The sequence below is a fragment of the Meriones unguiculatus genome, chromosome 8, assembly GCF_030254825.1.
Source record: "Meriones unguiculatus strain TT.TT164.6M chromosome 8, Bangor_MerUng_6.1, whole genome shotgun sequence".
In the NCBI taxonomy this organism is placed as follows: domain Eukaryota; kingdom Metazoa; phylum Chordata; class Mammalia; order Rodentia; family Muridae; genus Meriones; species Meriones unguiculatus.
Window position 1 is genome coordinate 121,559,306 of NC_083356.1, and position 26,458 is coordinate 121,585,763.

Here is a 26,458-nt window from a genome sequence, read left to right on the forward strand (position 1 = left end):
GAATTAGATAGAGGGGTGTGCGTGTGTTGGTGATCAAACCTAGGACCGCACACATGCTAGGCAAGTGCTATACCACTGAACTATCCTTAGCCATTTTTTCACTTTTTATTAGACTGGTTCTTTCTTATTTTTTGGTTTTTAGTTTTTTTTTGTATGTTGGATTCTTCTACTTTCTGAGATGTCTTTTCATTACATCATGCTGTCTTTTGATGATTAATTTTGTTTTTACATATTAAGTGCCTTAGACTTATACTTTGTATATACTAAATTATCAAATATACCAAAGAACTGATTATAAGATATTCTTCAGGGCTGGAGAGATGGCTCAGAGGTTAAGAGCACTGGCTGTTCTTCCAGAGGTCCTGAGTTCAATTCCCAGCAACCACATGGTGGCTCACAACCATCTGTAATGAGATCTGGTGCCCTCCTCTGATATGCAGGCATACATGCAGACAGAATATTGTATACATAATAAATAAAAATAAATCTTAAAAAAAATATATATATATGTGTATATATATATATATATATATATTCTCCAATGAAGAATAAACCATGTGTTTGAACAGAGCAAGGAAGGATGTATATGGGTGGTTGAAGGAAGAAGGGGGAAGGGAGAAATGTAACTATAATCTCATTTTTTTTAAGTAAAAATAATTTTTTTGATCATTTGGTATAATTTGGTGATCTCACTAAAATTAGTTTGTGGTATAGTGTGGAACAGGGATTTCTTCCTATATAGCCAGTTATCCACTTGAATTAAAAAGTTAATTCCTATACTTCAGGCTCCACCATTAAATCTTATTTCTAGGTGCAGTGCACCTACTTCTGTCCTGTGTCTTGTTTTGTTTTGTGTATTACTAAATCAGCCCTGAAACACTATTTAGCATTTAGCAGCGTCTTTGTTAGTAGCACAGTATAAACAGCAGCACTTCACATGAGATAGAAATGTGTTTTGGAAAAGAACAAAAGTGACAGCAACCTAGATATAATTGCCCAACAGTTTCAAGAGACCTTGGCTTCTTTAGCAGTTTGCTTTTTGTCTTTAGTGCATGACTTCCATCTTAAAGGTCACCTCTGGGTCCAAAATAAAAATAGTCACAATCACAGTGTCTGTGTTCTAAGCAGAGACCAGGAAAAAGAGAACTACAAAAAGTACAATTCTGTGTGCAGCCTTTTTGAATATTTACTGAATTTACTTACTTTTCTTTTTAAGAGAAGCTGGTAACTAGTCTTTTAGCTAGGTACGTATGATTTCAGAATTAAAATTTTATTTCCATTATTATAAAAGAAGGAGATTAGAGAGATTGTAATTACTGTGGCTTTATATTAAGGCTTTTTCTTTGTTTTGTTTTGGTGAGACAGGGTTTTCTTATGTAGCCTTGGCTATCCTGGAACTCATTCTGTAGACCAGGTTGGTCTTGAACTCAAGATCAAACTGCCTCTGCCAACCAAGTGCTGGGATTAAAGCTGTGTGCCACCACCACCTGGCTATATTAAATCTTGAAATGTAGTGTGAAAGACGAAATTTACATTCCCTCTTAAATGTGTTATACATACAATACATACCACATTTTATTTTTAGCTGAAGTACATTATACTTGCTCATTTAGAAATAAGGGAACTGAACTTAGATTCAGATTATGTAGCCAAAACTATATACCTTGGAATATACATGTAAATATCTAGAATGTGTGTATAAATTTTCTGTGTTTTTACTATGTAGTTAAATTAATGTTTAGTGGTAAATAACTTTTGGTATTTTTCTTACCTAGATAACTTATTCAAAATGCTAAAACCATTGCTAAGATATTCATACACTGAGTCTAGACCTTTCATTTTCTACTCATGTTGTAGGCCAACTGTGATCTCAGGCGGCAAATAGATGATCAACAAAAATTACTTGAAAAATACAAGGAACGATTAAATAAGTGTATATCAATGAGCAAGAAGCTTCTTATTGAAAAGGTGAGTCATTACCAAATTTCCCTTTTCCCCAGTAGCTTGCTTTGCCTTGCATGCTTTTATAGTTTGAATAAATAGCTTGCCGGTGATGGCACATGCCTTCAATCACTGCACTGGGGTTGCAGAGACAGGTGGATCTCTTGAGTTCAGGGCCAGCCTGGGCTACAGAGTGAGTTCCAGGACACCCAGGGCTACACAGAGAAACCCTGTCTCGAAAATTTTTTCACAAGGCGGGGGGATTTTGAATGAATATAATTGATGATTTTTCCTCATTTTCAGAGTACACAAGAAAAATTGTCAAGCAGAGAGAAGAGTATGCAAGATCGGTTACGCCTTGGGCACTTTACAACAGTTAGACATGGCGCTTCTTTTACAGAACAATGGACAGATGGTTTTGCATTTCAAAATCTTGTGAAGTTAGTAATGGTTACATTTTAAAGTTTTTATTTTTAAATATGTGTACATATTTGTGTACTCGTGTGTATGTGTGCACACGTGTGTATGTGCGTTATTCTTACTAGAAGAGAAATTTTATGAGTGCCTGTGTTTCCTGGAATTCTTTTTTGGGATTCTCTGTGTGTAACTTTTGCTCTCTTGGACTCAATTTGTAGACCAGGCTGGCCTCGAACTCACGAAGATGTGCCTGCCTCTGCCTCTCTGAGTCCTGGGACTACAGGCATGTACTACCATGCCTACCTCCTGGAATTCTTTTTTTTTTTTTTTTCTTTCTCCTTTTTAAATTTTATCTGTCTGTCTGTCTTTCTATCTCAATTTATTCACTTTGTATCCCGCCTGTAGCCCTCCCCATCTCCTCCAAGTTCCACCTATCCTCCCTCTTCTTTCCCAATGCCGTTCCCTAGTCTCCTGATAGGGGAGGACCTCCTTCCCTTCTCTCTGACCCTAGGCTGTCAGATAGTCTCATCAAGGCTGGCTGCATCATCTTCCTGTGTGGCCTGGTAAGGCTGCAACTCCCAGGGGGAGGTGATCAGAGAACCTGCCACTGAGTCCATGTCAGAGATGGCCCCTGCTGGAATTCATTTTTAATGAGCCTTGCTGTGTTACTAAAGTTGGCCTTGAATTCCTGAACTTAACTGGTCCTGCATGTTGGGACTGCAGGTACACACCACCATGTCCACCTTTTTAAAAACTCTTGTGTCCTTCCCCTACCTTAAGTATTAAAAAAAATCAGCACTACCTGATTTTTTTTTGCCTCAGCACAGTACCTCACACATTAGTTGACCTGAACATACAGCTTTAGGGTTTCAGTGGTAAACTTTAAAACAAAGAAATTGTCAGTACTTTTGGTTTTTGTTTTGTTTGTTTGTTTTTAAGTTCATATGGTGATAGGTAAGGGAGTGTTGGCTGTGTGGCTGGGAAGAGACCAGATCCTAGCTTTTGTTTTTTGCCTTGAAACATTTTAAATACCTAGAGAGTAGGAGTGTCAGTGTCTGCCTAGCTTTCCAGGAGCACAGCCTGTTTCACATAGTATCAAATTAGTGTTACTGTTTCACACACGTAATCACAAAGTGGCCTTGTCTTGTCCCCTGGTTTATTAAGCTTTTGCTGGAGACAGCTGTGCTAGGTACTAGCTTATCAGGGTGAAAGACAAAGTCTCTGCAAAGCTAATGAGTTTGAGGGTTAGTTCTGTCTGTTAAAAGTTAGAATGTAGTATATGTGATCAGAATTGAGATACTAAGTAACTTAATAATACAGAAATAATATTTGGAAAAAGATAAATTATTGACAGTTAAGATGGACAGATATTCAATAGGGAGAGATATTGTTTATACTTGATAAAATGCTGAATGCAAAAGTAGCAAGAAATGGGTTTGAGATGAAAACCATAATTTTTAATATTTTGTGAGCAAGAATCTCTGCTACTAAACTCAACCCTGACTGTCATACAGTTATGTAAATTATTAAGGTATAAATTATTAAGGGCTGGAGAAGATAACTCGGTAGTTAAGAGCACTGGCTGCTCTTCCAGAGGACCCAGGTTCAATTCCCAGCACTCACATGGCCACTCATAACCATCTTTAATTCCAGTCCCAGTGCATCAGTGTTCTCTTTTGGCTCCAGCAGGCACCAAGAATGCACATGACACACAGACATACATACAGGCAAAGTACCCATACACATAAAATAAAAATAGTGGAAAAATAATTTAAGAAATAAAACATTAATTATGGCAGTAGTTGCATTTTCTCATAGAAATTATTTGCGTATTCTGTCACTGATAAGAACTGATTGAGGACCTGTGCTGTTACACGATGTTTACATTCATTGTTAAAACCCAGAGTGCTTAGAAAATGAGAAGAGAAATGAATAAATGAAAAGTTAGGAACGTGTTAGTGAATAATTTCTGAACCCGCTTGTGATCCCTGAATAAGCATTAACTTTTTATTTGCTCTAGGCTCTTTAGGTGTACTCATAGCTGCTCTTCTAGAGTACATTTAAAGTTCAGTTTTAATTGTTTCTGTTTGTGGTTCTGGGGGTCTGACTGAACAGCCCACACATACTGGACAAGTGCCCCACTACCGTGCTGTATCCCTGGCCTTCAGGTTGGCTGTTCATTGAGTCAGGGTACAGATCATTCCTTCATCCAGATTTTCTATTTTGGTTCTTGATATTTTTCACTCTTATCTTAGCTCTGCTGCCTCACTAAGGCCACAGAAAAAGAATGTGAAGAATGAATACTTCAGCCACAAAGTCAGCTGTGGGGTCCCTGTTTGAAGGGTGGACTGGGGCAGACCATTTAGCTTGCTCTGAATCTCAGTAATATGACCATGTAGAGCTGCACCATTTTTTTCCTGACACGATAGGAGACCTCAAGGGAACATGGTTACTGTCAGAATGAACATACTATGTAGTAGGTTTACAGGTTCCTCTGTTGGTATTGGGATGCCCATCAGGGAAAAGCACTAGCCCCAAGCCTGATGAGCTGAGGATCTGAGAGCCAGGGTTTGATTCCCAGCATGCAGATGGTGGCTCACAACCTATTTTGCAACTGCCATTCTAGGGCAACCGATACCGTCATCTGACCTCTAGGGGCACCAGACACTCTGGTGATGCTCGTAGGTACACACAGGCAGCACACTCAGCTGGTTCTGGTGGTGCACACTTTTAATTTCAGCACTCGGGAGGCAGAGGCAGGTAGGTCTCTGTGAGTTCTAGACCAGCCAAGGCTACACAGTAAGATACTGTCTAAACTACAAATAAATAAACCACTCATACACATTAAATGATTTAAGTAAATATTTAAAAATTTTAAAAAGAGTGGGACCAAAAGAATACAGACTTATATTATGAAATTGTTTCTTATGGTGTATTTTTTTTTCACGTTTTAATTGTGGAAAGTAATGGGAGATTACTATGGCCTTTTTTATTCATTTACACAGGCAACAAGAATGGGTGAATCAACAAAGGGAAGATATTGAACGGCAGAGGAAGCTTCTAGCCAAACGCAAACCTCCCACAGCTAATAATTCTCAGGCGCCTGCTACCAATTCTGAACCCAAACAAAGGAAAACCAAGGCGGTCAACGGAGCGGAGAATGATCCCTTCGTTAGGCCAAACTTACCACAACTGTAAGCCTCTTTTAAATTTCTTGCATACATCGTTAGCAGTGAGCAGGAGTGCTAATAATGATGTTATACGTAATTAATACTCAAAAGCAAAAATAGTCAGGAAAGATGTTAATTGAAAAGGTGAGTGGGTTCTACCCCTCTTGTGTATGGGACTCAGTTGGCTGTATCAGTCTAATGTTCAAATTAATGTACCTTTTAAGTACTGTTGGTGTTGTTTATTTTCTGAACCTATAAACCCAGTTCACAGGTAGTTAACAGATATTTGTTCCTTTTCTGCTTTCTGATTTTTCTGTGTCAATTATTCTTTGTAATTCAACAGACAGAGATGCTTAAAATAGTTACATGCTTATAGAAAATTTGGTAAGTTGTCCAAAAATGTGAGTGAAGATGTAGGTAACCTTTTTTAGTGTAGATGCATTGTCGTTTCCTCTGTTTAAAGACAGTGCTTGGACCCTCACCCTGCCATGTCAGGACTTCTGAAAGCAGTGTGCAAAGCAAAGTGCTCATTACATTACAAACATCAGTGCCATTTGGCCACACACTTGCTCTTGTCTTGAGGTTTAGGAACAGCTCATTTAAAGACTGTGTGAAATGAGACCTGTGGGATGTTGTGCTTCAGCAGTGTGGAGCCCAGAGGCCTCCTCCACATGCATATTGTCTTGTGTTTTCACACTAGTTTCCCCCAATCTCTTCCTTGCTAGTCATTCATCTTTGTCTTCCCTTTCTCTCCCCTCTACTCCATTTTTGTTGCGTTCTTTGCTTTCCTCTTTATCGCCCTATGTTGACTGGCTGATCTTTAATTTCTGGGCTCAGGTGGACCTCTTGCTTCAGGCTTCCAAAAATCTTGACACTACATGTACAGACCACCATGCCCAGCTTCTCCAAAATCCATCTCAAGGGACCTGAGAGATGGCTCAGAGTATTGTTAAGAGTTAAGATGGTTAAGAGTATTGTCTGCACTTCTGAGTTCAATTCCCAGCAATCACTTGGTAGCTCACTACCATCTATATTGGGATCCAATGCTCTCTTCTGGCGTGCAGGTCCTCATGCAGATAACATTCATATGCATAAAAATAAATAATTTAAAAAAAAATCTTTTAAAAAATTCATCTCAAAATCACTTCTTCAAGTCATTCCTAATTTTCTTCTACAATTAGTACACTAGACTGTTGGCTTAAAAAAAAAACAAGCAGGGGCTGACATGAACTCAGTAGCAGGCTCTTTGATCACTTCTGGGGGTGGGGGTGGGGGCGCACGGCCTTGCCAGGCCACAGAGGAAGACAGTGCAGCCAGTCCTGATGAGAGGTGATGGGCTAGGGTCAGCTAGAAGGGGAAGAGGTCCTCCCCTATCAGTGGACTAGGGGAGGGGCATGGGAGAGAAGAGGGAGGGTGGGTGGGACTGGGAGAAGGGGGGGTCACAGCCGGGATACAGAGTGAATAAATTGTAATAAATAATAAATTAAAAAAAACCAACAGGACCTATTAGCAACAGAGTAGCTATCTTAAAAGCTTTGGCTTTTAACTCTATCCCTAAAGACTAGTCCTTTCATTGTCTGAAGATGTGGTCCTTTAACTGTTCTGTCGACACCTAGACTTTCAACTGTGCCCCTATAAACACCTGCCCCTTTAAGTTCTGCAGCAGTATTTTTTATAGTTCTTCACATAAAAATCTATTTTGTTTTGCTTTGTTTTTTCCCCTGAGACAGGGTTTCTCTGTGTAGCCTTAGCTGTCCTCAACCCACTTTGTAGACCAGGCTGGCCTCAAACTCAGATCCACCTGCCTCTGTGTCTACAAGTGCTAGGATTACAGGCACGTGCAACCATGCCTGACTCACATAAAAGTCATTAACTTCCGGATTTAAATTTATTCCTAGATCTTCTCTTTGGCTTCTGTTGAATGCTGTTGAAATTGTCAGTCCCCTATGGCTGTTTGTTTCTAGAAACAAGCATGTGTAGAAACTATGACTTCTATTTGTTGTCTCATACCTTAGAGCATTGCAGAATTTATTTAATGGGCTTTTATCCTTATGCTTTTCTTTGTTTTTTTTGTTTGTTTTTAATATGTAGAATCATGTCATCTGTTAAGATATTTTTAATTCTTTCTGTACGGTTAGGACACAAATTCTAGTCTCCAGGTCCCTTCCTGATCTGGCTTCCACTTGATGGTCTTCTTTTTCTTCCTTTTGCATACTAAGAACATTCTAAGGACCTTTGCACTTGCTGTAACCTGTGTCTGAGATGCCCTCCCCATGGCTAATAACCAGAGCAAACGAAATAGTCATTATCATGCCATCTTTTGTTTTTTCTTCGTAGTACATGCTATTTAAAAATTTTTCCCATTGAATTGTTTCTTTTTCTACCTTTTTTTATCCTTGCTGCTGATTGTAAGCTCAAAACAGAATATAAGAAGAAACTGTCTTCCTTTCTGTACATATGTCCTTAGATTCCATAGCATCACTTGATTAATGACACCTGTTGTATAGTAGTTAATTACTCCAGCCCAAAATGTTAAATCTATGCTGAAGAGTATCTTAAAGGGGTTTTGTGACTTCTATTATTTTACGCTTTAGTTTATCAGTATTTCAAGTTCAGTATTTGTTTTTTTTTTAATCATGTTTTGTTGGTTTTTAATTTTAAAAAGTACTAAGCATTAATCTCAATATAAAATTAAATTTCACTTTTGACAGGCTGACTCTGGCAGAATATCATGAACAAGAGGAAATTTTCAAGCTTAGACTAGGACATCTCAAAAAGGTACGTTGCAGCCCATGATGCTTTTCTAGTTTGTTACCAAGACTGTGGAGAATTGCATTCATTTCTTTGACTTAATTCTTAATTCATTCAATAGTAATTTTTAAATGTTTTTATTAAAATATATGAATAGGAAATTTTATAACCAGTTGATCCAGTATGATGTGATAAAACTGAGAAAAATGGTTGCTATGTGTTAAGTTTTTGTTTTTGTATCACTTTACACTTGTTTATAAGTTTTGAAACTATAATTCTGTTGTTTTTATAGCTCTAATTTTGATGCAGCTCATTTCCAAATATAGTAGAGATCTTTTTTCTCTTCAAAATGAAGTTTTGAACAGACTGAAAATTTTCTTCCATTCAGCCTTTTATTTTACTTGTTACATATCAGTTGTTTGACTTTTTAAATAGGATGACGTATAGATACAGTTGAACTAAGTGAAGAAAGTGTCTATGAAGTCATCTCTGGGAGTTGGGTGGGCCGGACCGTGGTAGATGCAGCTGCTGGTGAACTACATACTCAGCCCTGTTTGACACATTACCTGTATGCCACTTGGTTAGAGCATGCAGAAAACTCAGAAAGCATCAGCCTAAACTATGAATCAGTGAGTCCCAAAATGATTTATGTTGGCCCTCTTTTGTTTCCCTGATGTCCTTCTACTCTGTTGTGATGGTTCAGTTTCCCCATGTTCTTTGAGATAAATAGACAGCTGCAGTCTTGTCCAAAGCAGACAGAACTGCAGATAGAATTGTAGCAATAGTACAACCATTAATGAACTGTGAGGTACAGCTGAGTCACAAGTATTTTTATGTCCATCTACGCTGTTTTGATAAAAGGAGGAATGTTTGATTCCTCATATAAAAATTCACCAAGGGCAAGTAAAATAGATCAGCAGGTAAAGGTGCCTGGAAACCCAAGGTCTGCATGATGGGAGAAGCAGAATGATTCCATCCACCTGTCCTTTGACCTCCACATTTGTGCTGTGGCATGTATGGTTTATGCACAAAGGAACACACAACTAAAAATAAAATTCCATAAGCATTTTAATGCCTTAGTTGAAACATAGGTGTTTTTTGGTGAGCCCTTGATAATAAAGGGCTACTGTGGTATGGTTGCTTATTCTGTGGCTGAGGAAATGCTTAGTCACAGTGCTGCTGAGGCTGTGTGTTAATACTTAGCTACTGGTGAGTGGATGCTGCTGTGCTACTGAAGGTGCACTTAGAGCTGTGTCTGGAGGTCACTGGTCACACATGTGGTGGTACATTTAAATTACCCTTCACATGACATTTTCTATCTGCCTTATTCAGCTAAAACTAAAACTTAACAGCAGTTAAAGTCAGCATTACTGTATGTGGGTTGTTTTTGTTGTTGTCCTTTTTTAATAAACTTTTGAAAGCTTTCAGGTTTACATTTTGGCAGTTGATTTTTGAGTTTAAAGTTTTCTTGGTACTTTGAAAATATTTGCTGTCTATGACCAATGCTTAAAGTCTACCTCCATGTCTCATTACTACCATAATAATTTTCTGTGCATTTTCCCAATTTATATATCAGATTTGCTGAATCTTAGATTTCTAGCATCTTCTATTCAACCAGTTCCCAACATGACCCCCACCCCCTTATTTCTCTGCGATGAAGTATTTTGGGAGAAAGTGTCAATTCACAGTACTGAAAGACTTAAGTATTTACAGCTCTTAGGGACTGTTTTGGGTGAGAAGAATGATAGTGTTTATAAAGGCAGTTGCTGGCAATTCATAGAGATAATAAAACTGAGCAAGTAATGTCACCTTAGAGAGCAACTAAATAGGAGCTGCCTGCTTAAAACGGGGTATTTATGCTTTAGTTATTCCATTAGAAATAAGCACGAACTTGATTTGTATTAAAAATAGGTTCCTAAGCACAGCTAGAAAGTAGGTCATTCTGGTGTGTGTGTGTGAGAGAGAGAGAGAGACAGAGACAGATAGAGTGTGTGAGACCAACAAACAGAGACTCAACATACAAAGGGTGGTCTTGGTTCAAGAGAAAATTTTGTTTTATTGGTTCCCAAGCTCCTGGATTTGGTGCTGGTAGAGCAAACCTCAACTGTGAATATTTAGCTTTTGCCATAGGCTGGGCTGTTCTGGTAGTGAGTACTTGAAGTTTGTGGGATCTACTAAGTAAATAGCAGATCAGATAAGGGTGTAGATTTGGAGCCGGGCATGTTAGAGTAGCAAAGATCTCTCTCGGATCCCTCCTCCTGCTGCCCTTCTCTTTTCTTCCTCTCTCTCCCAGAAATAAACTCTTAACGTAAAGTAGAATTATTATATTAGCCGTAAATTATAAGCATATTTCTTGTTAAGGAATCCAACACCATAAGAATTTAGAATAGAAACAGCATTTTAAGTGTAAAATTGATACTTTGTGTTGTAGTTCATAATTTGTTCATATGCATTTCATATTTAATGGTAATTAAAGAGGTAAACAATATAGAGAAGCTTATTTACTATTAAATGAATCATTTTCAGCTTATATCTATGCAACTCTAGAGTCTTAGAAAATAAAATTTTAAAGTGTGATAAAGTCAATAGGAACCTTTAAAAGTATGTGGCTTAAAGTGAATAAATCAAATTTGCCACCAAAACTTTACTTAAGTGCCAAGTATTGTCTTCTAGGATTATGAAGGTCACTCTGTATTATCTCACGGTATATCAAGAATTCTTAAGCCAGGCACAGCGGCACACTCCTGTATCCCTAGAACATAGGCAACTGCAGTGGGAGGAGTCACCAAGCACCCTCTACACAGTGAGGGTGTGTAGACCCACTTGTGTCTCAAAAAAACAAAACAACCCCTCCTCCAAAAAAAAAAAAAAGCCAAAATGCTGTGTATGAGGCCTGGGTTCCAGCCTCAGTAATGTGCACAAAAGGTTTTTAAATATTTATGATAAGAATTGAGTTTTCAGGAGTCTACGCAGTCATTGCTCTCATGTTCATATGTCGTTCATTTTACTCTGTCTGATGCAGGCATGATTCTCAGGCCTCAATGGAATTGCACATACTATGTTCTTTCTTGCCTCTTTCTTTCTTTCTCTCTCTCTCTCTCTTTTATGACATTGTAATAACTTGCCCTTCCTCCCTCCTTCGTTCCCATTCACACTCCTCCTCTCTCTCTACCAAGCCCTGGTTGTCCTGAACTACCATGTAGACCAGGCTGGCCTTGAACTCAGGATCTGCCCATCTCTGCCTCCCGAGTGCTGGAATTACAGGTGTGCACTGCTGCACCCAGTTGTAATAACTCTCAAGTGAGCATCAGCTTTAGCTTTCTGAATGACGCGTGCTTTAAATGGATTAACTCAGGCAGTGGACAACAAGCCAGCTAGCTTCTCCTTGCCTCTGTTTCAGTGGCTATTTTCATATACTGTTCTAGATTCTTTTTTAATGTGTTGTAGACATATAACAAGTAGATTATGTGTGTTGAGAAGAGTGAACTCACAGGTAGTTTTTGTTGTCTGCATCTTAGAATAGAGTGAGTTTGCTTGTCCCTTTGTTCTGGGGAAATGTGCTGTTTCAGTTTGTCACAGAGAAGAACACTTTTGTTGTTTTTCACATTCTTTCTCTTTCACAGATCCTTCCTTTGAAATTAAACTAGAAAAGTGTTTTCTTTTTTGTTATTAACTGATATATTTTTCACTCTAAATCTATTTCAAAGGTTATTAAAGAAACCTCCTCCTTTCCCCTTCAAGTACAAACACTTTGAAATAAGTTTAAATTGTTTTTAATCAATTTATTTATTTTTATGTGTTTGAGGATTTTGCCTGTACTTCTGTACACCATGTCTGTGCAGAGCCCTAGGAGGCTAGCAGGTCATTGTGTCCCTGGTCGACAGTTACGAGTTGTCACTTGAGAGCCGAGATTGAGCCCAAGTCCTCTGGAAGAGATGCCAGTCCCCCTAACCACTGAGCCACCACTCCAGCCCCAGATTTTTTATTCCTTTCCCCCTCCACTGTATGTGCATGCATTCATGCATGCATGATGTGTGTTCATGCGTGGGTGTGGGTGTGGGTGTGATCACGAGAGGAGGTCAGAAGATGGCTTTTAAGAGTGGTTTTTCTCCATTTGCCATTTGAGTCCTGAAAGCAAACAGAGGCAGACTGAGACTGGTGCTTTACCTGGTGAGCTGTCTTTTCTGCCCTCAAGTAACTTTCTAATAATATCTTAAGATCACATAGAACAGAACTGTATAGTTAAAATATATGAAGACTACATTTTTTCTGAAATGATTTCAAGGGAAAGTACTCATTTTTGCTACCAGTAAATATGTAAACTACCTATAGCTAGTGCGTGCTAAAACCTTGTTACAAAGAATAACTTTCTGTTTTCAAAAAGGCAACTAGAGGCCAGGGAGAGAGCCCAGTAGGTAAGATGCGCAGTACATGATCATGAGCTGAGGGAGGTCTGGGCTCAGCAGTACATCTGTACTCCCAGGTGGGCCCTTCGAGTTCCCAAGCCACCAGCATAGCTGAGTTGGTGAACTCTAGGCTCAGTGAGAGACCCTGTCTCAAACACTTAGGTGGGTTGTGGAGAGATGGCCCAGAAGGCAACATTGTTCACTATGCCAGTGTGAAGAGCCGAGTTCAGTACCCCAAACCCCCACATAAAGGTAGAAGGAGTGATCTAGTTCTACAGTCACCTCCAGACACACGCCCCTTCACCCAGTGTCTCTCTCTCTCACTTAAATATTAGACAGTAAAGCTGAAAGTGATTGAAAAAGACCCAAGTGTCAGCCTCTGACTTATGTTAGCACAGACGTGCACCTGCACACATGTACACACACGGCAAAGTAACAACTCACCATAAAATTTTCTCTGCCCCATGTGAAATCTAGGGATTTAGGAGTGTCATCAAACCACTAACTTGTTGCTCCTGTGTTGATACTAGCCTTTGCTAGCTCTCATGATGGATAAACATTTTTTTCTCTGACTTACAAAGCTCTTGTAGGCTGTTTGTAGAATCAGATAGTTTTTCTGGAATTGAAGATGCCTGTGTTTTCAGTGAAATAACCAGACAATGAAAAAGTTCTGTAAACTGTCTCTCTATTCATAGTATTTAAAAATGTTTTAGAAATTATAGGACCCTAGACTGATAAGGAAATAGAAATTGAAGTTCTCGGGAACAGTTACTGTGTCTTGACACTGCTGTTAGGTTTATAAGGTGAACAGTGTGTGAATATAATTCCTCTTTGTTCTCTAGTTTCTGTTGTGTGTTTTGAGACAGAGCCTCACTGTATTCTCTGGCTGGCCTGGAACTCACAGACTTTTGTCTACCTCTACCTGCCAAGTACTGGAGCTACAGATGTGCGGTAGCACAGCTGCTGCTCTTATTTTCAAATTGATATTTTCAGTATGTGATTATTTGAAGAGAATGCTAGAAAGTTTGATGTATCAATATCAGACACTAAACAGTAAAGTAGGGTTTGGGGAATGAGTGTGTGTGTGTGTGTGAGAGAGAGAGAGAGAGAGAGAGAGAGATTTATAAGACTTTGTTTAGGTGCCAGGAGTTTTATTGGTGAAACATAACCAGTTTGTAGGCAAGAATCATCAGCAGACACAAAGGTATCAGCCTGAAGCAATCAGATAAGCAATTGACAGTCATCTCAATCTCTACTGAAACGGGATCACGTCCAGCATGGCACCTGACACCATTTCTTTCTTTCTTTCTCCTCTGCTCCTTGCGATGTGGCATTCATCTCTCCTTGTGCCTCGTTCTGAAGAGATAGCAGTGTAGCAACAACTGCCACTGACATCCTGTTCTCTGACCGATATTGGCACCTGCAAAGAGAAACAAGCAGTGACAGGCAGCAGCAGCATCAGTACTAACCTCCATGGTGAACTCTTTACAGGCTGAGAACAAGCTCACAGCTCTTTCTCACTCCTCACACGGGAACATGCAGCCAGTTGAAACGGACAAGACTGGATTGCCTACAAGCCTTTTGAACAGTGGAGCATGCAGGGCGGTGGTTTTAGGTGAATTGACCCCACATGCTTTGGTATCTCTTCTGGCCTTTTTAGAATACCTAATATCATCCAAGTTATCAAATCCTTAGTATGAGCACAGAAATGAATTCTGTGACATTTCTTGTCATTTTAGTTTTGAATGAAAATAATGACCAGTATGACATTAGACAGCTTAATCTTTAGTCCTGTTTGTTCACCTCTGCATTTGTGGCCATAAACAAAAGAAGTCTTGAAAATTCTGTCAGTTAAGGCCAACCACAAGCACACTATGTTTCTGTAGCCGTGATGTGGGAGGAGGAGTTTTCAGGGGAATGTTGGTGCAAGTGTGCTGTGCTTGACGAAGTCACATTTAAGCTTAGGAAGAATGTCAGGAGGTGTCTAGCTTCTTGCTGTGTATGGGCAAGAAAGGTACCAAGAAGCATGTTGTAATTCTTCAGTTGACATTTTGTCCTTACTGCTGCTTCCTACTTAAAAATGAGAAGGTTGTGAAGGATGGCTGTTGATCTCTAGCATGGAACCAGCTAGAGATGGAAGCTCTCTGTTTTATGGTCACCTCCATCTGTCCAGAGACTTGGAACAGTCTGGCTTTTGTAATCAGAGCCCTAACTTGGCAGTAGATAATAGTCACTTACCAAAATGAAAATTTGGAGAAAAAGTTTTCTTTCCTTAGTATTTAATACTAATTTACTTGTTGAAGCAATAGGATTTAAACATTTTGTAGGGCTGGGGATGTCCTTACTTGGTAGTGTTTGCCCAGCACACAAGTTCAGGAATGGTAGGGAGTGCTTATTATCCAAGGAGGATCAGGCGGTCAGGGTCGTCCTTTGCTACACAGCGACTTCCAAGCCAGCCTAAGTGTGCAATGCTCTTATCTCAAAGAAAAAGAAAAATAGAAAAGTTGTTGCTGCTATTTAACATTGCAAATCAAGTTTCTCTCACTAAGAGCAGAGTTGTTTAATCTAGAAATTACTGTTTCAAAAGGAGTACGATTTCTTAGCCACTGACCATTTGTAGTCAAAACTATAAATCTATGCCATTTACATGTGCATACACCATGAGTGTCTTAAGGCTGACTCCTTCCCACTGTTGAGTAGAAAGTTAAATCTTTTTATACTGTTTTTGTTTAAAAAAAAAAAAAAACAGTATGTGATCCACCCATATCCTGAAAAAGGTTCAGCAGAAGTAGAAAAGTAGAAAGGACTACACTGTACTCACGGCCTGCTAGGCAGTGACAGCACCCAGGTCAGTATTTAAGGGATTTTGCCCTTATAATACACAGCAATATAGAAGAATAATACTAAATATTATACTTTCAACTTGCCAGTCATTGGGATTCTTACATTTATTTGCAGCAGTTTAGACAGGATTTGCTTTGTTTATGTAAGATGGAGAAACCTATAGAGGAGCAAACCTGTCTTGTAGCATTCATGTCCCAGTTAAAAGTTTCAGTGTGCATATATATATATATATATGTATATATATACATTTGAAGGGAGAGTGAAACACACACTCCACACTCCTACACACACTTCTGTTTTAGGAGGAAGTGAAGTGAGGGAGGAGGAAGACATCGATAAACATTAACAGTATTGGTTGGAGGTGAAGTAGCTAAGGTAAACACACCTCAGAAAGATACCTTTTGTTTTTTCAGTGATGGCAGATGTCCTGATTTCAAATAGGAAATAGAATGGAAAGAAGATGTGTGTAGTTAGAGAAGAAAGTAGACATGAATTCCAGAGCTTTGTGTCTTCTTCCTCCTTTGCTGTCTACACAGTCACACTCAAGTATGACAGTTGAGATAAAGTCAGATGTGCTCTGTATTGGTAATAGCTGGCTGTTGGTTCATATTTCCCCATATCTACATAGTAAGGATACATTTGAAGTAAATTGATTCCATTTCTCCCTCTCTCTCCCTCTCTCTCTCTCTGTGTGTGTGTGTGTGTAATTAAAGAAGTCATGAATTAAAAGGGCTAGGACAGGGGTTGGGGGCAAGAGACTGGAGGGAACATGGCGGAACTCATGAAGCAGGGGATAGTGTGTTGTCAGAAGAGACCAACTCTGAACAAGACTCATTTTTCTGCTGAAGGTATATTGAGAGACAAAATGTTTGGATGAAGTGGCCATTGGACTTGACATGAATTAAAAATATTGGAAAGTAGTATTTTTGAGGGTCATATAATGAGGCAGTATTGAGATCTGCTTTTTAATGACCTTTTGTGATGAATATCAGAATATAAAAAGGTGTTTTAAGGTAGTATGAACCATTGTGGTATATGTTGTTAATTTTTTTTTTTTTTTTTGGCTTAGGAGCCATGTCCTTTTATTTTGTGTTTAATCACCAAATCACCACTCTTTAATGCAATCTGTTCTTACTGACGTTCCTTTCACTCTATAACTGCCTATAGAGACCATTTCATTTCCAGAAATATCTTTGTTTCAAGAGTCTTTCTGCTTTAAATGACTGGTTCGCTATAGTGGTTGATCAAAAATAACAACTTTGTGCATTTATTTTTGAGATAGGATCACATTATGCAGCCTTGGCTGGCCTGAAGCTTGCTCTGTAGTTCGGGCTGGCCTTGAACTCAGAGATCTGCCTATTTCTGCCTCTGTAGTGCTCTGACTAAGGTGTGTGCCACCGTGCCCAGTGAAATGTAGTAGTTGGTTAGGTTCTCTTATTCTAGTAACTAGACCTGTTTGGTTTGGTTTTTGGGAGTTTGAGGATACCTTTCTATGGTGATTAATTGTGAACTCAGATCATCCTCACTTCTGAACCCACTGAAAAAGACTAATGTCCTAGAACAGGCCTTTGGAAGCTATCTGACAGAAGATAATGGTTGTTGAGAATCCTGGAACCATAATACAGCTGGGCCACACCCTTTCTTACGAGAAGAGGTTATTGGACAGTATTGCCTCTAGCATTTGCTTAAACAGCGGCTCTCAGCCTGTGGGTCATGACCCCGCACGGATACTCTGCAGATCAGATATTTACTTCACCATTCATAACAGTAGCAAAGTTGCAGTTCTGAAGTAACAATGAAACAACTTTATGGTTAGGGTCACCACGTCATGAGAAACTGTGTTAAAGGGCTGCAGCATTTGGGAGGTTGGGAACTACTGGCTTCAGAAATGTTTATACTTTGTTGGGCTGCCACAGCCAAGTACCAGACTGGTAGCTTGAGCAACGAAAATGTGTTTTCTTAGTTCTGGAGTGTAGATCAGGGATTGGTGGTGTTTTGTTTTAGTAAGGACTCTCTTTCTAGTTACCACATGGTCTGGGGTATGGATCTTGTTAGGCAGTGATCTCATTTCATAAGCACAGTATGAAACACCACCTTCCTGCCTTCCTCCTAACCCTGATGTGTGCCAAAGACCCAGATAGAATATTAGGAAGTAAGGCCTCTGTGTATGAATTTGAGGGAAACATAAATATTTACTCTATAACAATATACTTTTTCTCAGTGAAATTTGGGGAGAAATTATTAAAGTTGCACAATTGTATTTCCCCTAGAATATGTCCGTTGTTTTGAGGTTTAAGAATTACTAAGTTACCACATGGGAGGTGGAAATATAGTTCAGGCTTCTTTTAGAAACTTTACAGTGTTGGTTACTTCTATTGTCTGAAGACCCGCAGACTATAAAACAAGTGGTAATATGCTCGCCAGTCTCCATGACTCTTGTAATTCTGTAGTTAAGACTAAGCTTCTGGGGCTGGGGAGACGGCTCAGTGGTTAAGAGCACTGGCTGCTCTTCCAGAGGACTTGGGCTCAATTCCCAGCACCCACATGGTGGCTCACAACTGGCTGCTACTCAAGTTTCAGGGGATCCGATGCTTGCTTCTAGCCTTTTCAGGCACCAGGCATGCTTGTGGTACACAGATAGGCATGTGGACAAAACAACCATACACATAAATAAAAAGTTAAAAAAAAAAAACTAAATTTCTGGAAATATACTACTGAAATTGTATCCCAATGTAACAATTCCAAGTAAAATTGCAGCAGGTATTCCAATTGCTATTCTGATAGGCTTAATGTATTTTATCAGACCCTTTGAACTTTTCCTAGCCTTCTAAACGCTAGTCATGTGAAGAGGACAGTCAACCTCTTCTACGGTCTGGAGTTAAAAGAGCTTTACCATTTACCTATCTAAAGGGCTAGTTTTTTTTCTACCTTATGACAAAATTAAGACAACCGTATTACATATTTATTGTTCTAAAGCTTTTAAATTCAGTTTTTGTTTGTACATTGAGTCTTTCATGAATGATGTTGCTCTTAGCACTTGGGATATTTGGAGTGCCGGAGTCCTAAAGCAGAAGATTAAGTTTGAAGCCATTCTAAAATACATAATAAGAGCCTGTCACATAACACACTAAAAAAACATAATAACACACATAAAATAAAATATGACTGAAGCTGTGGCTTCAATGATGATATTCACTGATGAATATCACTGAAGAAAGCCTAAAGGCTAGGAGTGTAGCTCAGTGTTAAAATGCCTGCCTGTCAACCTGTGTTCCCTCCAGCACCAACAGAAAAGACTGATTGAAATAGAAAAACCTTTCAAAAACTCTAGATTGATACTAATTTATATTTATCTTGATAGTTTACATTTGTCATAAAATACCTAATCTGTATCATCTATCTCTGTGAAAACTAGCGATTGAATTACATTGAAGAATAGCAAATGTTCAGGGTGTGGTCAGGTTTCTAGCCTGTTGAATCCAACATTCCAGAGGCCTAAGAAAGGATGCTAATTCAGAGGTGGGAGCTTAGTGAGGGCTTCTTAAAACAACTGAACACACACACACACAGGGAGAGAGGGGCCGAGGAGGGAAGAAGAAAAAGATGCAACTTTCATAGTCACATGGAGTTTAAACATATTTAGATTTAATTTTTTAAAGTCTATGGCATTGTGGGGGGTTAAGTCAGAAGACAACTTGTGACAGTTTTACACAGGCCCCCCCAGGATGATAAGGTCACCAGGCCCTGGATCTAATTTTTTTTTTTTTATGTGTCACTATTTGATTTTGTTCAGAAGATATTTTTAGATTAAGGGTTCTCTCTACGCTGATTATCAATCTGTCATCTATCTATCTGTCTGTCTGTCTGTCTGCTTCTCCCCTGTCTTTCTATAAATATCTCAGACTACACTCAAATTCATAATCATCATTGCCCTAGTCTCTCATATGCTGGAATTATAGATGTGCACCATCACTTCCTAGTCAGAGGTGCTGTGAATGCCAGGGGAGAAGTAAAGGAGCCCACGGAGTAGAGGAAGTGCAACTGTAATATTCAGTAATTACTTCCAGTTTATGCTCTGTACAACAGATTAGTAATTATAGGACATGCATAATATACTGCCATAATTTGTGTTTGTTTACTCAACAAAGACTCTTATTCAAAATATTTTTTAAATTGGACATTTCTAGAAAATTCTATCAAATTTGACACATTTGTATCTGTCCGTAAAGATTATAGGGATTTATCCAAAGAGTGTATATGTATTCCAGATTTTATAAGGTTCTAGCAGCTGCCTTCTTCCCTAATGATTATAGAAATACCTTCATTTGCTTTGTGCTAGTAATTTATTCTCTTAAGTTAAGATTTGGGAACCCATTTGTGTGATGAGCCAGCTTCATACTGCCTTACAGTCAGTCACTCAGGATACAGAATAAATTTGGGCATTTATTAGGTGCACTTGTTGGGTAGAGGGTGGGTCCCCCAATAGGCCTTTTGCTCATCAGTCTCTGAGGCACTGAGAGACCACGCTGGTCTTCTATCTCAGTTGCATTTTGTAATACACTGTTGTTCTTGTCACTGTGAAAATGGATAAAATATTTTACATGGGAAAATGTTTTTATATCATAAACAGAGCTTGTTATAGTTTCTTCTTTTCATCTTCAGGAAGAGGCTGAAATCCAGGCAGAACTGGAACGTTTGGAAAGAGTAAGGAATCTTCACATACGAGAGCTCAAGAGAATAAACAATGAGGACAATTCACAGTAAGTCATCACAGCTGTACCTGACAGGAGTCGTCCTTCCCCTCCACAAAGAAAGAACATAAACATTTTCCTATCTACCAGCTTGGATGCCTGTGTGATCTGCTTCGCAGACACCTTTCCACCCCAGCTCATCCTCCCACCTGAAATACTCCTTTCTGAATATCTGAACCAATTCTGCCTGAACAGAGAGCTCTGTGTTTCACCTCACTTCCCTGTCATTGTCTTTCTTTAATTTTCCATGGTGATTATCAGTATCTGGGATTATAGTTTATTTTTTAGTTATTTATTACCTGTCTCCTCCCCCTAACTTGCAAGCTTCTTGAGCAAGATTATTTTGATCTCCTTGTATCATCAAACCTAGGACAGTGTCTGTTACATGGTAGGCACCTCATAAATATTTCTTGGCTTGTCAAAATTAATGTTATAGGAATCAAGGAAAATTGTTTAAGTTATGTATCTAGGATCACACACTATAAGGAGAAATGGAAAAGAACTACAAATTGTAGTCTCTGATTTAAATCTAATTATCAGAATGAGTACTGTAAGTGGTACATAGAAAAATAAGCTGTGCCAGGCTAGATAGACTTCTACCACTGAGTCTACCACGAGGCCAGGAATGATGGCATGTACCTTTAATCCTAGCATTTGGGGAGGAGAGGCAGGCAGAGCTCTGTGAGTTCAAAGCCAGCCTGGTCTACAAAGTGAGCCAAGGCTGCACAGAGAAACCGTGTCTCAAATAAAACGCAAAACAAAACAACAACAAAAAGATCCCAAGTTTACCAGATCTACATTTATTAGTGTGTAGGAGAGAAATGTATCTGTCAGTGCTTGATCTTTAAGGCTAGCAATGTAATTTAAAGTTTCGTGACTTAATATATATTTTCTCATGTGAAAAGGGAATGCCTTGCTTAGAGAAAGGCCTTTTTGTGATCATCTGTCAATGTGTAATTCGTAAACACAGATCTTTTAGCATGTGAGAGAAATTAAATAGTAGAGAACACCCTAAATTCTACCAGAGCAAAACAAATAGAATAAAATTAATTTAAAATTAACTTACTTTGAAAATTAAGTACAGTATTTGTGCCTATGGCTTAAAAATATAAGAAAGCAAATTGTTACAGTTTTACAGTGTACCTAGTCTAAGCAAAAATCTCTTTGTTTTCTACAGTTTTTCAGGAGAAACTTAAACATTCAGCTGATTTTCAGTAAAATTGTACAAATGCGGTATATTATGCTGGTATTTTAAAGCTGTTGCTGTCAGAGTGTGCATTTTGGAAACTGTTTTCTACGAAGCCCTTCCATGAGTCACCGTTACATGTGTGCAGACAGTGCTCAGTCTGGCTTTTCTGTGTAGCAGCAGGGCTCTCAATGTGACACAGAAGCAGTGGCAGGCTTTGCTTCCTAGGAGCAGGTGAAGACTAAACAAATGACCTTATGTAACTTAGTATGTAGCAGGTGCGATACACATTAGTAACTGTAGGGCACTTTACTTGAGAATGATTGTTATAAGTAAGTCCAGAGACACTAGGATCTAACCAGGAACAAAGACCAGTTAAAAATACAATTTTCTTTTCAAATACAAGTCAGCACTATACAATCTTGATCACTCATTACTCTTCCTTTCATTCTCTCTCTCTTTCTCTCCCTCCCTTCTTCCTTCTTTCCTTTCTTCTTACCTCTTTTTGGTTTTTGTTTGTTTTTTTGAGACAGGGTTTCTCTGTGTAGCCTTGAATGTCCTAGACTCGCGTTGTAGACCAGGCTGGCCTAGAAGTCACTCTGGGATTCCGTCGGGCAGCACCACGCCTGTCTTCATTACTCTCATTATAAAAGTGTGTTTTTGCCATAGAAGTGGTTTATGGGGAATAAGTGTTTCCCATCACATAATTGATTAGAGTGCTGTGTTGGCTAGCTATTGTAGTGTCACTTTGTAAGTTTTGAAGCTTAACATAGGTCGATATTATGTAGAAAGACTGAGTGAATAGAAGCCAGCAGCTGCTGGTTGGTATTTGAAATCAACAGCAAACTAACTGAAATAGACATAGCTAGGAGTAGAGTCAAGAGTGGCATTAAGCGTACTCCTGTGATCCCAGCACTCAGGGATGCAGAAGCAAGTGGATCTCTGTGAGTTCAAGGCTGGTGAGTCTAAGACAGCCAGGGCTACACAGAGAAACCCTGTCTCCCAAAACCAAACTAAACCAAACAAACAAACAAAAAGAATGGGCATTAATGTATACAGAACTTCATGTATTCCTTTAATGTTCCTGAATAGTTTTTTCCCTGCCCTTTTAAGGTTCAAAGATCATCCAACGTTAAATGAAAGATACTTACTGCTTCATCTGCTTGGAAGAGGAGGCTTTAGTGAGGTCTATAAGGTACTGCTCTTTGTTCTTCATGCCGATGGAGGGGGAGGCTTTTCTTTTCTGGTTTTAGACTGACTTTTATTCTTAGTCTCATTAGAAAAAAAAACAGCTTATTGTGGGTTTTGTTGACTTATCTCCAGGGCCTAGGCTGTGTTCTTGCAGGTACACCGTCCTCGTGTGGTCCTCTCAGCCATTCTAACTGAATGTAAGACAGGCTGCAAGAGCGTGCTGTCACCCACACTAAGTCTCCCTCTTCTCAGCTGCCTGGTTCCTCTGTTGGGTTGATCTCACATTTTTATAATTTTGTCATTAAGACTTTTCTCTTTATTCTAGTTTTCCTCTTGCTGTGATAGACATCATGACCAAAAGAAGTTGGGGGGCGGGCAGTTATTTTACACGTCACATGTCACAGTCCTACCCTGAAGGAAATGAAAGCAGGAACTCAAGACAGGCACTGGAAGCAGAGCTGTGGAGGAGTGCTGCTTACTGGCTTGGATCCCCTGGGCTGCACTCACCCTTTTACACAGCCCAAGACCACACGCTCAGGGGTGACCCTGCCCACTGGGCAGTTGATCAAGTCCATCTCCAGTGCGAGTCCCTCAGATAACTTTGGGCTCTGTTGGACTGACAGTGAAGCTAACTAGCAAAGAGTTTCTCTCTGCGTAAGCTAGGAAGGTAGGGGCCCTGGAGACCTTTTTTAATAAACGTGTAAATTACTCAGTGCTTTTTAAAGGGGCATCTTTGCTTGTAAGTCACAATGAAACAAACTGTTAGGCTTTCTTCAACAGCATTTGGTGTTTAAAACATTTATGGGGCCCGGAGAGATGGCTCCACAGTAAGGTCAGGACCTGAGTTCAGTCTCAAACACACTTGTTGGAGAGCTCGCATCTGCCTGAAAGTAACTCCAGCTCAGAGTGATCTGATACCTCAGGCCACTGCAGGCACCTGAACTTGTTTACATAGAAATAAATGTTTATATACTTATCAATTAGCTCACATGGAGGTCAAAATTATGTGAAACTTAAGTACCAGTCACATTCCTGTTCTTGAGCAGTATTTTGAGGGGTGGAGGAGAGACAGTTGGGGAAACTGAATGCAGACTGTATGCCAGATTAGATTAGGAAATATTATTGATATAGTTAGATGTGATGATATGTGCAGGGGTTTTTAAGACCTTATCTTTTAGAGATAAACATTGAAGAATTACCTTTTTTTTTTTTTTTTAACATTACAGGGGGAGTAAGTCAGGTGGCTACAGGTAGTTGATAATAGAGCACGAGCATAACACCCTGGGTTTAGAGTCACACACTGTCTCACCCTAAGGGGATGCTAACATGGTAGAGGGGACAGATGAAATACTAACATTTTTTAACTGGATGATGGGTGCATAAACATTCATTAAGCTCTTTCTCCTGAGTATAAATTGAGCAGTTTCATAATGAAAGAAGTTTTATTCAGTAGTTGAAAAATTATTAAGAACCTACTAATTGGGGCTGGAGTAAAGGCTGAGTGTTACGAGCATTGGTTGTTCTTTCAGAGGACACAGGTTAGATTTCCAGTTCCCACATGGACAGCTCACAGCCATCTGTGACTTCTGTTTCAGTTGTCCTCATACCATCTCTGTCTTCTGCAGCCACTACATGGAGAAGTCACAGATAACAGGGGCAAACACCCATACACACCAAATAAAAACAACTTTAACATAAAAAAAGAAGCTGGGCACTGTGGCACACACCCGTAATTCTAACACTTGGGGAGGTAGAGGCAGGCGGATCTCTGTGAGCTTGAGGACAGCCAAGGCTACACAGAAAAACTCTGTCTCGAAAAACAAACAAACAAAAAATAATAATAATATAATAAAGAACCTATTAATTTTCACAAAAGTAAAAAGCAAGGAGTTGCTAAGAAAAGATATTTAAAAGAATGCTTTTTTCCTCCAACACAGAGAAAACCATCATAGCTGCTTGTGTTACTAGTTGTTCCCTGCAGAACTGCATGTGTAAAGGAGCAGGCTCAGATTAAAAAGAATGTTAGTGTCAAAACTGCTTTATTGTGATTCAAAATATTAGCATTTAAAGAACTTGAATGTGAAAGTTCACATTGAGTTTTGTTTTTTCTGCTTCATCGCAATGATATTTCTATCTTATTTCTTTTAAGTAGTATATTGTTGAACTGTATGTAGTCTTAGAGATGATCACTAGTTATTGCAAAAATTATCACCAAAAAATAAGTCTTTGTAGGGTTTGATTGAGTGCCTTGTAATGGTTTTGCCTTGAATTGTAGGCTTTTGACTTATATGAGCAAAGATACGCTGCTGTGAAGATCCACCAGCTTAATAAAAGCTGGAGAGACGAGAAAAAAGAGAACTACCACAAACATGCCTGTAGAGAGTATCGAATACACAAAGAACTGGACCACCCCAGAATAGTTAAACTCTATGATTACTTCTCCTTGGATACAGATACGTAAGTAAACAAAGATTCCACTCTTAAGAATACTGGTTTTGTTTCTGATCCTGTGGTGGTGGTGGTGGTGGTGCAGATATTCTCATCTATCTGTCTTTGGATTTTCAGTTGTGGATAGTGATTTTCCCCTTTGCCAGAGTAGGTTTCAGGTGGTGCGGGCTCCTGCTGACTGTCCCTTCCTGTGTAGGTTCTGTACAGTGCTGGAGTACTGTGAGGGCAATGACCTGGACTTCTACCTGAAGCAGCACAAGCTGATGTCTGAGAAGGAAGCTCGGTCTATCGTGATGCAGATTGTGAATGCCTTGCGGTATCTCAATGAAATCAAACCTCCTATAATACATTACGACCTGAAGCCAGGTATTTCAGGAAATGTGTTGTATGGGACTGGGTTTCTGTGGGGAGGGGGAGGGGAGAGGTAGAGATTGTGTTTGCTTTTTTGCTTGATTTTTGTAACAGTGTTTCACTATATAGCCTGGGCAGAGGAATTTAGAGGGCATGCTTTCTGAGTGCTAGGATTAAAGGCATGTACCGTAATAACCAGTCCCCAAATACACATTTATTTACTAAACACTACTCTTTTTTATAAAAATTATCTTTTCGCTCATGGATATGGTGTGTGTCCGTGCATGCATCAGCTCTTTACCTAGTTCCACTTAAAATTTCCATGTTTTTTTTTGATCATTTTTCCTCTGCATGCCTGCATATGCATTACTAAAAATAATTCTATTTTGGTTTTAGGAAATATCCTTCTAGTTGATGGAACAGCATGTGGAGAAATCAAAATCACTGACTTTGGTCTGTCCAAGATTATGGATGATGATAGCTATGGTGTTGATGGAATGGACCTGACTTCTCAAGGGGCAGGCACTTACTGGTAAATGGATTAGTAAACACAGCACGCCCACAATCAGTCCCCAGTGTTTTATGAACATTTTATTTTCAGATCTTCTCTCAGATTATTGTGTCGAAGGCATTCATACTAACGCTTGGAATTGAGAGAGAGTCTTGTGGCTAGTATTCTCTTCTCTGCATCACTTACTACAAAGATGGAAAACTGCAAAAAGAGTGGCTCAGCACCCACATGTGACTTTAACGTGTATCAGCCTGGAACTTCTAGTGTGGAACAGAATTGATGAGGTTTCTTCTAGGACGTTGAGTGATGCTTCTGATCTGAATAAGTACTTGCGTGGGTGCAGTGTCCTGACTGTCACAAGAACAACTGTGAGCCTCAGACCTTGTCTATAGAGGTTTTGTGATTAAAGTCTTTATAGCAGATACAGAGTTTTTTAGTTTTAGATTATAGATAAACTCAGCGTATTTGTAGTCTTTACACTTAATTCTCAA

The 26,458-nt window shown here is 39.2% G+C and overlaps 1 protein-coding gene across 1 annotated transcript in view; it reads left to right on the forward strand.

The window, feature by feature from the left end:
- Tlk1 (tousled like kinase 1) overlaps positions 1-26,458 on the forward strand; it is a 107,800-nt gene that overhangs the window by 73,638 nt on the left and 7,704 nt on the right. The window contains exons 9-17 of the mRNA XM_021639229.2: positions 1,858-1,968; positions 2,245-2,381; positions 5,364-5,552; positions 8,240-8,306; positions 20,192-20,289; positions 22,580-22,661; positions 24,933-25,114; positions 25,302-25,471; positions 25,853-25,988. Coding sequence (XP_021494904.1) covers positions 1,858-1,968; positions 2,245-2,381; positions 5,364-5,552; positions 8,240-8,306; positions 20,192-20,289; positions 22,580-22,661; positions 24,933-25,114; positions 25,302-25,471; positions 25,853-25,988 — 1,172 coding nt within the window. The remainder of the gene's footprint in view (positions 1-1,857; positions 1,969-2,244; positions 2,382-5,363; positions 5,553-8,239; positions 8,307-20,191; positions 20,290-22,579; positions 22,662-24,932; positions 25,115-25,301; positions 25,472-25,852; positions 25,989-26,458) is intronic.